Raw genomic sequence first — 14,083 nt, 5'->3', positions numbered from 1 at the left:
ACGAAGAAAAGGTGGGTTGGAAATAAAAAGCTTGTTCTAGCCTACTTTTTCCTTTACGAAACTTGTCAGAAACAAAGCTTTCCCGTGAAACAGACGGAATCCCTTCTGCTAGCTGGCTAGTCCTGCTGGCAGCAAAAAGATATTTTGGGGTGAGGGGAGACAAACACTGTTGAAATGTACTATTGTCCTTTTATAGTTATGATGGTTGTTTCTCGAGTACTGCCGTGTACTCTGGGATTTTTGTATTTGCTACTGTTTAACTCTTACATTCCTCAGACTGGAGTTTTTATCCCTTGTCACTCTAACGCCTTTACAAGTGGCCTGAGGGCAGGGATTGTTTTATTGTTCTTTGTTTTTGCCACAATGCCGCAAGTGCAGAATGCAGCTCAGCAGCTGGTGGTGTGTTAGATTTCTACATTCGTGAAATGTTAGAACTAGATGGACCTTAGTTTGATCCAACTTCAGTAATTAATGAAAGAATACGATGCATAAAATACTCAAATGGTACAGCTATTAAGTGGCTTTACCTAGACCAAGAAACAGGGCTCCTAACTCAACTGATCTGTGACATAATGGCAAACAACTTGAGCTGTGGAGTCAGGCACACTTGAGTTCATAGTTTGCCTCTCTCCCGCTCTAGCAGTATGATCACAGGCCTCATTTTCCTCGTGTTGAGACAGCAGATAATCATCTGTGTCAGGCTGGCATGTATGTGTCTGAAAATGTTTACACATCTGAATATGTCTGCATGGAGTAGGCACTCAAAAGTTGGAGCTTTTAAAAATCATTATTTTATTTCTTTTGATACCTTCTTGGCGCACCTGGGTGGCTCAGTCAGTTAAGCCTCTGACTTCAGCTGAGGTCAAGATCTTGCACTCTGTGAGTTCGGGCCCCATGTCGGGCTCTGTGCTGACAGCTCAGAGCCTGGAGCTTGCTTCGGATTCTGTGTCTCCTTCTCTCTCTGCCCCTCTGCCTCTCATGCTCTGTCTCTGTCTCTGTCCCTCTCTCTCTCAAAAATAAATAAACATTAAAAAATTAAAAATACAATACCTTATTTATACAAAAACTCCCATTTCTATGGTCTCTTCAATATCAGAAAATATAGCCTAGTTCCTCTTGATGAGAACTTAGGAGAGAGAGCAGGTTAATATAGGGCTCTTAGGTGCATCCTGGAATGGACTAGAAATGAAAATTGTCGCCCCCCCCCCCCCACACACAGGAAATAAGGGTCACCCCTCTGTGCAAAGGACTTTGGTGGTTTGTTCAGCAGTTAGTAAAGGAGTGCCTGCCTGCTGAGCAAAGAACCTAGAGGTTGGGGTAGTGAGGGAACAAGTCAGCAGGCCCGGCTTGCCTCAGAGGTGATAGGAACATAAGTGAGTATAAGTGATGTGATGAGAGGCAGGGAGGCCACGGGCTGCCCAGACTTTGTGTTGTAGAGGCAAAGGGGGTGCCAACAACACCTGAAGGGCAAGAGAAGTTATTTCAAAGGAGAGACTGAGGGAGATATCAGGAGGGAAAGAGAAGAAAAAGGAGCATGTTCCTGCAGGTGTCTTATATTGAGGGAGGGGCAGTGGAGGTCTTCTGGGGCTTAACCAAGGGTGGTTTTGATTTTGCTTCCTTCTTTCTCTTTCTCTCTCCCTGTCACGGACACATCACCTTCTCCCCCCACCCCCCCTTTGTGCTGTAAGGAGTCTGTCCATCTTCTGGAAGGCTGGGTGGCAGGCAGCCCAATATCGTCTCATTGCTGTTCGGAGCCTGAGTCTGGGGAAGGCCCTTGCTGATTGATCAAGGGTAGGCCCTCATCTGCAAATAGAGCCCCAAATCCTGAATTCCCCACACAAATCCTCTGTGTGAAGAACACTGGCCTGAATCCAGCAATAACACAGCTGTTGAAACAGCTTAGTCACCAGGGCAATGGAGGCAGTGCGGCAGGGGAATGCTGGGGTACAGTGCTCCGACATTTAGCTGGCTGGGAGCCCCCCTGAGAGCCGGTGCTGCAGAGAATCTGCTTCCCGCCCACAGGCATTCCCTTGTTTCTTTGAAGCGCAACCATAATCCCCTCCCTGGGGAGGCCAGAAGGAGGAGAGAAACTAAAACATTTTAGGACCCAGAAGAGGAAAAGAAACGGTCACTCCTTTTAGACACCTGGTTTTTCCCTCTTAAGGATCCTTGTTAATTTCTTGGATAACTTTTTTTTTCTCTGCCCCAGGCTAGGCAGTATGATTTAGATGTGGTGGTAGGAGTGGGGAATGTGTTCATTTATCTTATCCAGAAAATGTAGTGACTTACTCAGCTTGTGGGTGTCCAGGTGATGCATGGAGAAGTTAAGAGGGCAAGTCTTGGCCCTTCTGCCTGATCTTGCTTGGATTCCTGTAGCAGCTTTGTCTGCCAGAGCTCTTGTCTGAAGGACTCTAGGCAGATCTGGGCAAAATACTTAGCTGATTTCATCAGGATTTGGGGAGGACTAATAAACTGCCACCAAGTGACCCCATTCCTCTTCCAGCTCTTTGAAGAGCTGACCTTTGTGTTTTCTCTTTATCCTGGACTACTTCTGCCCTGTTTGTTTTGGAAGTTGTTAAGTTAAATTAGCCATCCCTTTCCTTTCCTGGTTACTGTATGAGAATGCAGCTGTCAGTCTGTGAACTCTGCCATCTATTTTTAGATTCAGTGTGAATGAAGCTCTCTTCTCTAATTGCTTTCGGAGAGAAGGGGTTGGGGCGAGAGGAAGAGGCAGGTAGATTTCTGTAACCATCAAATCAGCTGTTCTAAATGCTGTGTACGTTGACAGTGTCCTGGGGAGAAAGCAAAGAAGCCCACTGTGTGTTTTGCTCCCTTGGCTGTCAAGTTTGTTTTCTCTCCGCATTTATGTTGATTATGGTCAAATGGGAAAGAGCTATTGCCATGTTTGCTTTCCAGTGTTTTAACACTTGCCAGCTTGAATGGTTCTGATTTCTCAAGCATTCTTAGGCAAAGATCGGTTCATTGTTGAATTCAGATTACTTGGAAAACAGGGATGGTTCTTCTGGTGATAGTTTCTACGAGATTAGGTAATCCTAAATATGCTGAGAGCTGTGTCAGTGCAGTGGGCCTGAGTTTTCTCTAGATCTCTCTATGCTAATGTACCCACCCTCTCACACAGCTGCGGGGCCTCTTTGCATAAACATCTTTCTAAACAAAATGCTACAGCATTCAGAGCAAGCTTTTTCCCTTTGTCATCAGACCCTTCCTGCTCGCCGCCTTGCCCATTCTCTCCACTCCCATTCTCTGCCATATTGAATTAGTTGATTTCTCAATTTCTCTGACTCCATGATATTGTTTATGCTTCCATGGCTTTTTATTCATGCAGTTCCCTCTGCCTGTAAATCTTTCTCTTCATTACCTAATGAACTCTTACTCATCCTGTAAGTTACATTTAAACATCACCTCTTATGGATGAGGTGATCCGGAAGATTATGTATTCTGTGCTATATTCTTTGACCCCCTAGCCAGCACTCTTGACATCTTTGTACTGACGGTATACTTTATATTCTAATGTAGTACTAACCACATGTGATTATACTTATTTGTGTTTATGCCTGGCTTCCCAACGCTACTGTAAACAATTAAGAGCAAACTTCACATTTTATGTCCTTTTTTTTTTTTTTTTTTTTATCCCCCACTATTGTGCACGGAAACTAGCAGGTGCTTAAAAATATTTGGTGGAAGGAAAAAATGAATTGGATGGAATGGTCTACCTAGCATTAGGGGTTTCAGAGGTATATTGATTCCCTCTTGGCAGCACCGGGTATTATGGGTTCTCAGTTCATCATGAACTTCCTTTCCAACTTGGCAAAGGAGGCTTGAGTAGATTACCAAAGACATGACATGTTATACCTCAGTGAGTGCCGTAAAGGTTTTCTTCCCTGGAATCTCTTGCAAGTAATCCCACCTATTCCCTTATCCCTACACACTTGGGATATAGACCTCAAAGGCCAACCCTTTTATTGCTTTGCTAATCGTTAAACTCAGAGAAATTCTTTCGTTTCTAGCCCCTGAGGTTACATCTTGTTTCCTCCTTTGCCCCCACTAGCCTTCTCAGGCAGAATATTTATGCAGCTCCATATTATAATTTAGACAGACATGGGGAAAGGAGACACTACCTCCCTCAGGATGACTTCCCCTAAAAACTCTCTTTTCACCCTGGGGAACAGGTACATTGTTCTTCAGTAGGACCATTGGGCCAACTTTGAGGCATCTTTCTGAGGGGTGTGTGTGTGTGTATGTGTACATGTATGCATATGTGTGGGAGTAGGGAAAGGGCAGCGGGCCCTGGGGAAAGAATGAATGCCACCAAAACAGAGCAAACTATAGACCACACATGTGGGGTATAGAAATGGTGGAGTAACAGAAGAAATTTTGGGTCATAGAAGTATTTGGAGAAAGAAGGGTGGTGTTAATTTGGCAGATACTTAATGAATGTCTATTCTGTAAAGACCTGGGCGATAAGAGTGGTGAAAGAGACCGAGGCAGTCCCTGGCTTTCGGGAACTTCTCCGTCTTCGTGGGAGGTGGGTAGGGACAGAAACGGTCAGGTAGTTGGACTGTAGGAGGGTAAGTGTTACAGTGATGGATGCACAGGGTGCGAGGGCCACTTCATCAAGTTTTAGTGAGCGAGGGAAGGCAGGATTAAGTCTATCAAATTTTAGAAGACGAACAGGAGTCTGGCATGAGTGGGGATGCAGAGTGCTATCCTCAGCTCAGAATAAAAGGAACCTTTTTCTAATTCATCCGCTCAGAGGTGACACCTTTTTAAAAAATTTGGGGTGCTGGCAGGGACCTTGAGTACAGTCAGTGTAGTTAACCTTGAATAGCAGCTAGCATTTACTGAGTGTTCGCTCTATGCCAGGGCCGTGCTCAGCAATTCATGTGCATTATCTCATTTAATCGTCCCAACTGTAGGAGATGGTCATTACCGCTGTCCTCATCTGTAGATAGAAGAGTTGGGTGACTTGCCCATCATTGCACAGGCACCAAGTGGTCTAGGTGGGCTACAATTCCAGGCTGTCACCCATATTCCAAGGCTGGAGGCAGAGTGGCAGGCTACACTCAAGGTGACCTGCCACCTGGGTGACAGGAGTAGGGAAGAACTCCTAAAATATGAACCTAGAATACCAACCAGGGGCCAGAAATTAGCCTTTTATGCCATTCAGGGAGTTCCAGATCTTATTTATTTTATTTTTAGTTTTAAATGTTTATTTATTTGAGAGAGAGAGGACTCACAAGCAGGGGAGGGACAGAGAAAGGGAGACAGGGGATCCAAAGCAGGCTGTGCACTGTCAGCCGAGAGCCTGATGTGGGGCTCGAACTCACAAACCATGAAATCATGACCTGAACTGAAGTCAGGCACTTAACTGACTGAGCCACCAGGGTGCCCCAAGGAGTTTCAACTTTTAAACATTTTAAGGAGGACCATGTAAAGGCATTGAAAGTATTTCAGAAGTCATCTCCCTGGCTGTAGTGTGGAGAACAGACAGGAATGGGGCATGTGGTTGAGTTATTTAGGCCCGAGAGCATGGTGGCCTTGAGCAAGAGGAGTGACTGTGAGGAGAGAGAGGGGAATAAATCTGCAAGACTTGATGAGCAGATTGTGTACCAGCTTTGGTTGTTTGGCTTTCTGAACCGTGGAAGTAGAGACCTCCAGTGGGAAGTGAGCCTGCAGGTTTGAAACTCCGGAGGGAAATCTGAACTTGAGAGGGGCTGGTGACACACCTCTCAGGGCAAGTGAAGTGAGTGAGAAGAGAGCCCCTCTACAACCTGGCGAACACCAATGGATGTAGTTTTACTATATCCCGTGGTACTTCAGACTCATTCGTTTATGAAACAGTTATATCCCCAGCTCCTTTTCCAAATGTATAGCCTTTAAGCAGTACAGTAGGGATAAGTGGATGTTTTCTGAGTTGTCACTTTGCAAAAAGCCCAATGGGAGGAACGTTTCCCCCATTTCATATTTCAGACTGCTTACTTCAACTAGGAGATGGTGCTTCACATTACAGCAAGGGATCATTTTGACAATGCTTAGCAAAATGTCTTCTTACACGCGGAAAATATTTCTCCAGAATGCAAATGCTTGATGTGATGGAGAAAAACGACAGAGGTAATGTGAACTAAACTGTTAGGCTGGTTTGCGAAATAATTGTACTCATTCATTTTTATAACTGTGCACACCCAGGCCTGTAGGGCATCTTAAGAAAACAGCCAGGGCCAAATTTATAATTAGCTGAGTCCATTTTTGCCTGGCTTAACCATGGATGTAGGACAGGGTTGGTTTTGTTATTTCCTTAATTGAAAGCGTCAAGAAAATACAAGCCAGGTCAGAGAGTTTTTGATTGGGGAAGGAACGCTGGCATAAATAACCCCAGATTATATGTCTGCTGGAGGCTGGGAGGAGGCTGGTCTGTGCGGCCTCCTTCTGAGGTTACCCAAACAAGCCCTGGTGACTGGTGGCTCTCCTATGGAATGTGGGAGTGCATGTGAGCATTTTGAAATTTCTTTAATTTCTTCCCAGGGCAAAGGCCCAGGAAAACCAAGGTTTCTCAGGGAACCTAAAAGCTTCTGACAACCATAACATAATTCTTTATTTCCTCTTAATGTAACTTGCCCTCCCCTTTCTCCCCTTTATTTCCCGGTAACTGGTCAACCCACCCATCCTAAACCAGGGTGGAAGGGAACTAGTATTTTTAAGTACTTGTGTACCAAATGGTCCTGTCAACAGCCTAGGGAAGAAGGTCCCATGATTTCTATTTTGCATGTGCAAACTGAGACTCATTCAAGGTCACTCATCCAGAAAGACGTAAAGATAGAATTCCGAAACAGATCTCTTTGGCCCACAGGCTCTACTATCTTGACTGGAAAATGCCCATTTCAAGAAGTCTAAATGAGAAGCATCCTGATCACTTCCTCAATGAATCTTCATCTTTTATTGCTTCACCCCACCGGGATCCATTCTTAATGTTAAACAGCTGCCCTAGATATTCTGTGGTGCTCAGATTCTTCCTGTCTGTCTCCCCACCCATTTCTTGCTTTATGCAAAGGACTTGCTCTCCTCTCTGGCTTTCTTCTTGTCTTTGGAAAACTGATTGGCAAATGCTTTTCTCATGAAGGGCAGGGCAGGGCAGTTTAACTGAGAAGGTAACATGATTCCTAAGGATATGATTGGTCAATGCTTCCCAATATGGAAAGGCATAGATCTTTCCACCTGCAGTAATACTCTACAGTCTGAGTCTGCACCTACAGAACCATGGAGTGCAGATTTCCTCATGTCAGAGCACCACCCCCGTAACAGGATGAAAATAGTAAATGTGAAGAACCACAGTGCCTTTCCACACCTCCTTTCCCAGTATTCCAAATGAATTTTCCGCCCAACTAAAATGTGTCTCCAAAGCCATTTGAGAAATGTGAAGCTTGGACAGCCCACAGAATAGCAAAGCTGCTGGTTTGGTATAGGTGTGGAAAACCATGGGTTTCAAATCTACAAATGCCCTATATTGATACCTTACCACTTTTCCCCATGGAACAGGTATAACCAGTGTCCTCGTTTTATGGGGATCGTTCTCCAGGTGCCAGGGGTAGCCTTGGCCTTCCTGCCATTCTCCCAGGGAGTTCAAATTGGATTCTTCACTTTCATTATCTCTGGGGGTGTTGGGGGAAGGGGGGCAGTATTGCCCACGCAGTATCCCGGGAGTCATGAAACCGGTGTTTTATTACATGCAACATAGTCATTAAAGCTGAACTTTATTTCTGAGTCCATTGGAGGCAGAAGAGAAAATGATTCAGGGGGCTGACTTCACAGCTTTGCTGGGTTTCTCTGGCCAGTGCTTTCCTGTTTCTGAGTTCTGTGTTCCAGGTTTGGATAGGGGTTCATAGTGGGAAGTTCGATGTTCCTGAGACCTGGTAATGATGTTGAATTAAAGGTAGGTATTAGATTTTCAGTTCCCTAATAAAATGATAAAAACAGTAGCTAATCCTTCATGCTTTCTGCAGTGTTCTAAGTATTTTTTTTCCCACATGGTAACTAACTTAATGGTCACAAAATCCTAAGAGACAAGTCCTGTTCCAGCAGGGTTAGAAGCCTGAGCATATGTGCCAGGGGGTGATATCACAAAGTCCAGTAAGGGAAGGTCAGAGGGTCACTTGAACCTGCCATTCTCCCTGTGGTTTCTGTTTTGTAAGTACACTATGAAAGACAGCCAAAAGGTATAGGACTGCAGTTCATGAAACTCTAGAAGCTTGATTCTGATGTTTCTAGAAGTGGGGCTTTTGGAGTCTTGACTTCTCTAGCTCAGGAATGATGACACCTGTCTCAGACAGCACAGGAAGTAAGTGATTGTGAGGATGAGGCGAAACATGTGATACAGTTTGTGAACAGTAATAGAAAGTTTTAGAAAGAACTTCACTTGATGGTGGAACAGAAAGAAAAGAATGGTGGTGTGAAGGCAGTATGAAAAATGTCACCTCCACAGTATCACCCAGATCACCTGATATTTCATTAGCTGAACTGCACAGAGAGTTTCATTTTGTTGTAGCTTAGTTTTTGTTTTTAGTGAATTAATTACAGACATTTAAAAATGGAGAGATGTTTCATAACAATTTGCATTTCTGCTTTGTCTTGAAAAAAGCAGAAGGTCTGGTGAGACCGACCTGTACTGCTTCATGATGGCTGTGGTCTGGAGCTACAAGCAGCTGCCTCCAACAGACGGGCTTAGTGCCACATCCAGACCCACCCTGTCCCTGATCTCCCATGTGGTTAGGGGCAGACTACAACATGAACTTAGCTGGCCCCAGGCTTCCAGCTCCATCATGTCACGTCACATCACGTTCTTAGGGCATGTCACACTTCCCCAGTCAGGTTTCTGAAATGGTGCTGTGTAGCTCAGATGAGAGAATTCCAGACACACTGCAAGCCATGCTCATGGCCTCCAAGGCACTACATATTTCTCTCCCATAGAAAGCTGCAAAGGCTTTGGTTAGAGTTGAGTAGCCCGTGTTACCGCAGTGTGCTTGTTTCAGGTGTCAAGTTTCATTTTGTTTGTTTTTAAAGTAAGCTCTACGCTCAACTTGGGGCTTGAACTCTGGACCCTGAGATCAAGAGTTACACCGTCTGCCAACTGAGCCAGCCATGTGCCCCCTGTTAGGTTTCTTTTGAAGCCTGCTGTTTTCTACCAACAAAGGTAGTTGAGGGTAGTGGGGTTTCGGGGTGACCCAGACCCAGGTTTAAGTCCCAACTCTGTCATTTACTAGCCATGTATTCTTGGGAAATTTCTAACCTCTTACGCACAGGATGGATGCCAGGCGTCAAGGAGAGGGTGTCTGCTTAGAGCCTGTGTTTTTGCTGAAGACTTCCTTATTCATCTTTTGTGACTAGTTTGATGGGCTACTTTTAATACCAAGTAGTCAGTCTTCTCTAAGCAATGTAAAAAAAAGATAATTGTGTTTTAAGGCAATTTGAAAATGGTTGTCTCCCTCCCATTACCAACAACAGTATGATTTCAGGCAAATTACTTAATACCTGAGGACCTCAGCTAATTCACTAATCAAAAGGAAATATCTGTGCCCCACTTCATAGAGTTTGTTGGGAACATTAAATGATATCATTTAAATGAAAGCGCGGAAGTCATATGGGCTTAAATACAGAGTAATCAGACATGAAAGCAGTGTTTAAAATTTGTTTGCTTTTAACAGCGTACTTTAAAACAGTTTTTCCTTTAGGGATTCCCAACAGATGGGAATAACTCTTAAAGCTGGGAGAAGGCCAGGAGGTGAGTCTGTCTGGCCTTCCCTCTCCCTGAGGCACCTGTTCTGATGAAGCTCACCCCTAACATTTGGGCCCAAGGCAAGAGTGCCTAAGAAAGCATAGCTGTCATATGTCTAAATACCTAAAAGTGATAAATCAGGCCAACAAATTGTTAAGCCAAGTTAAGTTCTACTATCTGATTATAACATTTGCCTTCATAATGCACTGGAAAGCCAGGTTTGAATTTCGGATTCTTCCACTTCTTGGAATTCTGTGCCAAAATGGGACTGACCAAGGAGTTGTGGGCCCCTAAATGCCTTTTCTTTCCACTCCTGGCTCCATCCCCTACAGAAAAGGAGCTTTGAGTGTTATGTGTATGGACACCCCAACCTCCTTGCTCCATCTCTGACTGTATCCTACAAAGAGTAGCCTTTGACCACTCCTGAGCCCAGGGGGTGTGCAAGTGGTTGTATAGTTCCCCTTAGGAGGCCAGATCTGGGGAAGACCCCCCCCCCCCCCCACCAAGGCCATGGAGATAGGCTCAGAGCTATCAGGGTAGGGTATTCTGGGGTCCTGAGTTCTTGGAGCATATTCTAATTTTTTTTAACTTTTTAAATTTATTATTGAGAGACAGACAGAGACAGAGCATGAGCATGAGAGGGGCAGAGAGAGGGAGAGACATAGAATCTGAAGCAGGCTCCAGGCTCTGAGCCATCAGCACAAAGCCCAATGCGGGGCTCGAACCCATGGAGCACGAGATCATGACCTGAGCTGAAGTCGGCTGTTTAACCGACTGAGCCACCCAGGAGCCCCAAGCATATTCTAAAAGTAGGGGTAAGGGGTTTAGGCCCTCGGTGGGCATGTCCCTTTCACTTGAGGGTTTCTCTTCCTGTGAGAAAGGGAATAGTTAGAAAGAGGGCCAGACAGTAGGGCCCTTTAAAATTTGGATCCCAAATTAAGGGCCCTTCCTGCCAATATCTAAGGCCAGTGCTACTCTGAGCCCTGGGGCCCCAAGAAGCCCAGTATGTGGACTGATATCTTCTTTTACAGCTTTTCACATTTATACTCTTGAGTCCTGTGGTTCTGGAAGTGTTCTTTCAACACAATATAGCTGAAAGTCCCAATTTAGAAATGAAAGGATGTAGGGGCGCCTGGGTGGCCCAGCTGGCTAAGCGTCCGACTCTTGATTTCAGCTCAGGTCATGATCTCACAGTTCGTGGGTTCAAGCCCTGCATCAGGCTCTGCATTGTCAGTGTGGAGCCTGCTTAGGATTCTGTCTCCCTCCCTCTCTGCCCCTCCTCCACTTGCTCGTGCTCTTTTTCAAAGTAAATAAATAAACTTTAGGAAAAAAAAAAAGAAATGAAAAGGATGAAAAAGCTTGGTGTCTAATATGAGAGCTCTGGCCAGTTCATTCTGTTGACCACTGAGGCTGTCAAGCAAGGAGCAGCTGTGGCCAGCTTGAGCCCCAACCAAGAGGACATACAAACTCTGTAAGCATTTTTTCTGTCAAGCTGGGTATCGCACAGTTTCTTATGTAGAGAGTTGTACTTCCCTGTTTTCAGCCCTGAGTCTCTGCACTGCCTGGTGTCTCCAAGTCCAGAGTTTCTCCTCAAACTGTGCAGAGATAGGCAGATATAGAAGACCTGGAGATCCAATGATTTTGCGTACAAACTTTGAGCCAGTTACCCTGTTGTCAGCACCATGCCTCATCTGTCTTCTGCAACACTGGTGTTTTCAAATTTTGAGCTCCTTGGGGGTCTCCTGGACATGATGGCTCACTTTCCCACAGTAGCCCTTCTGTCGCAGTTTAGGTTGTGCCCCTCTCTCTGGCTGTCAGGAAGCCCTATTTCACGTATTTTTCATTTTTTTAAAAGTTGCTGCAATCCCTGATCTGCTCGTGTCATCACCACTTTTTCCCCTTGTGATTTAATATCCTTTGAATTCCTTTACTGTTTGTTCTGTGGCATTTCAGGAGGGAGAGGAGGAAAATAGGAATGGCCAATTCACCATGTTTGAGGATTTAAATAGTACTAAGAAAGTAGCAGGGCACTGGTGTTCATTGAGGGTTTCATCTACATCCAGATGGCCTCAGATCCCTCCTTTCTTGCATTCTTTCTTTCTCTTTCTGGATTTCAGAGAACTTGGGGTTCACATTGTCAGATTGGCTTCAGGTCACACTGGGCCAGTGGATGCAAAGCCCTCATTTTCCAAACAGCAGTTATCATCTGTTTCTAGAGCCTAGAATTGAACCCCATCTCATAACGCCAGTGAAAGCTGGTTCTCCAGTCATTTTGGAAATGTGATCTGTGTGGTTTTTTTTCCCCAATTAAGACTCTCCTGTTCTTGAACTTGCTCGGCACAGTTTAAGACAGACATAACGGATAGATGCAATTTTTATTCATCTCGTCTCCTTAGTGAGTTCTGTGGTGAGTTAAACCCATTTATGGTTCTTACTGATATGGAAGTACATGCGAATATTCATTTGCACAATGATGTGCTTATTATTATATTCTTATCTGTGCATATATAAGTCTTTAATTTTGGAAAAATCCTTCATCTTTTACGTTAACTTTCCCCTCCATTTGCAGAAGGGGTTTTTAGTTTTTGAGAAATAAAAGATCCCATTTTTGAGAACTTCTTTGGGAGTAATTTTAAGAAAGACGCCTTGAGACTAGAGTGTGTTACAAAGGCAGCACAGAGCATACTTAAATCATGTCTCTGAGCGGTGGTTATTTTTATCAGATAGGAGAGAAAACACAGGCAGATGAAGTATGGGTTTCAGGTACCTAAGGCACTTCTGTGGAAGAAGGACCTCACGTTCCATGTAACTCCTCTGGGCAGGCCTAGGACCTGTGTTGCAAGTCTCAGGAAGATAAGTGCTGATCATGAGTCACAATCTGACCACTTGAGCTGCTTCGGAGAGAGTTAGACCCCTGTCTCTGGAGGAGTTTACATGAAAGCTGTTTGACTCTTTGGCAGAGAGGTTAAGGAAGGGACCAAGCATCCAACTTCAACATTCACCCTATGACTTTTAAGTTTCAGATTTGGAGACTTGGATCTGGAGTTTGAGAGAAATGAATATATATTGTTTTGTCTTCATTTCCATGGCAGAGCCTATGAGACTTTTTGAACTGTTTCCAAAATACCTTCCCAGATGCCATTTCTGAATTGTGCATCCTTTCTCTTGCAGGAGAAAATGCAGAAGTTTCCATGGATGTTTCCCTGGCTTACCGTGATGATATGTTTGCTGAATGGACTGAAATGGCCCACGAGAGAGTGCCCCGGAAACTCAAATGTACCTTCACATCCCCCAAGGTAGGATGCCTTGGTGTCTAAGTTGATAGGGTTTTTATTTGGGTTCCAGGTATGTGGGAAGATTTACTTTACATACTCACAGGTATGTTCCTTAGTATGAATGACCCACAAAGGTTAGTCGTCATCCTTTGTCTTAGTAGAGAAAAGGGCAATGTGGTGATTGTATGTCCCTGTTCAGGAAGAAGGAACAGAAGAAAGAATGTCTGTTTGAAGTGATGTGGTTGTTTCTCTGAAATCGCTCCATACAAATAAACCCTTGGTTCTTAAGCACTGAGAGTGTCTGAAGAATGTTGCTAAGTTATTTTGAGGTGTGAGAATCTGTTCATATTGGATCAATGCTTGTGTCTGCTTCTCTGATTCTTAGGCATTCCTTTGTTGCCAGAGTTAATGTGCAGGTACAAAGACTAAAAATCCCAGTGAATACCACATACAAAAAGAGGCCCTGAGGGAGGAAATCTAATTTCATTTGAGACCTGGGTCTTCTAACCCATTTTTAAGGCTCTCCCTTCTCTGGTTCATCCAGGAGGACTCTTTCAACCGCCCACAGGAGGGAGTTACTCTCCTGCATTGAAAATAAGGAGACATTTTGTTTTGGGCAAAGGCCTTTAATTTTATGATTCCTCATAAATGAAAATGCAAAGATTGACTCAGTGACCCTCAAAGGATAGTAGGATTTGATGGTATAAGGACCAGGTCACAGTTAGCCAGGGGCCCTTTTCATTGCCAAGTGCTGTCCTCACACACACCTTCCCAGGTTCTGACTCCCCTGCCCGTACTGACTAAAGTTTCTGTGAAGATGAAATGGAACCATGGTTATTGTCACTCATGGTTACATTCCTTAAGGGTATTGACATGGAGCACCATCAGCTAGGTGACCTCTGATGTCCCTTCAGGTACAGAAATTGTCTCATTTTTTCTGTGTGAAGTGCATGAGAGACCCAACAGCACTGAAACACTTTCTTGATTATGTCATCTGGCATCTTCGGATCAGTTGCTTTTA

The 14,083-nt window shown here is 44.5% G+C and overlaps 1 protein-coding gene across 3 annotated transcripts in view; it reads left to right on the top strand.

The window, feature by feature from the left end:
• The window catches only part of WLS (Wnt ligand secretion mediator), a 100,874-nt gene that overhangs the window by 55,438 nt on the left and 31,353 nt on the right, over positions 1 to 14,083 (top strand). For all 3 annotated transcript variants that reach the window (XR_015254778.1, XM_086717257.1, XM_025912660.2), the window contains exon 3: positions 12,959 to 13,083. Coding sequence is in view for 2 of the 3 variants with exons in the window: in XM_086717257.1 (XP_086573383.1) it covers positions 12,959 to 13,083 (125 nt within the window). In the remaining variant the exon portion in view is untranslated. The remainder of the gene's footprint in view (positions 1 to 12,958; positions 13,084 to 14,083) is intronic.

Source organism: Puma concolor, chromosome C1 (genome assembly GCF_028749965.1).
Source record: "Puma concolor isolate L17-30 chromosome C1, mPumCon1.1.hap2, whole genome shotgun sequence".
Taxonomy (NCBI): domain Eukaryota; kingdom Metazoa; phylum Chordata; class Mammalia; order Carnivora; family Felidae; genus Puma; species Puma concolor.
Note: the sequence above shows the minus strand (reverse complement) of the source record. Positions and strands in the feature narration are given on the sequence as shown.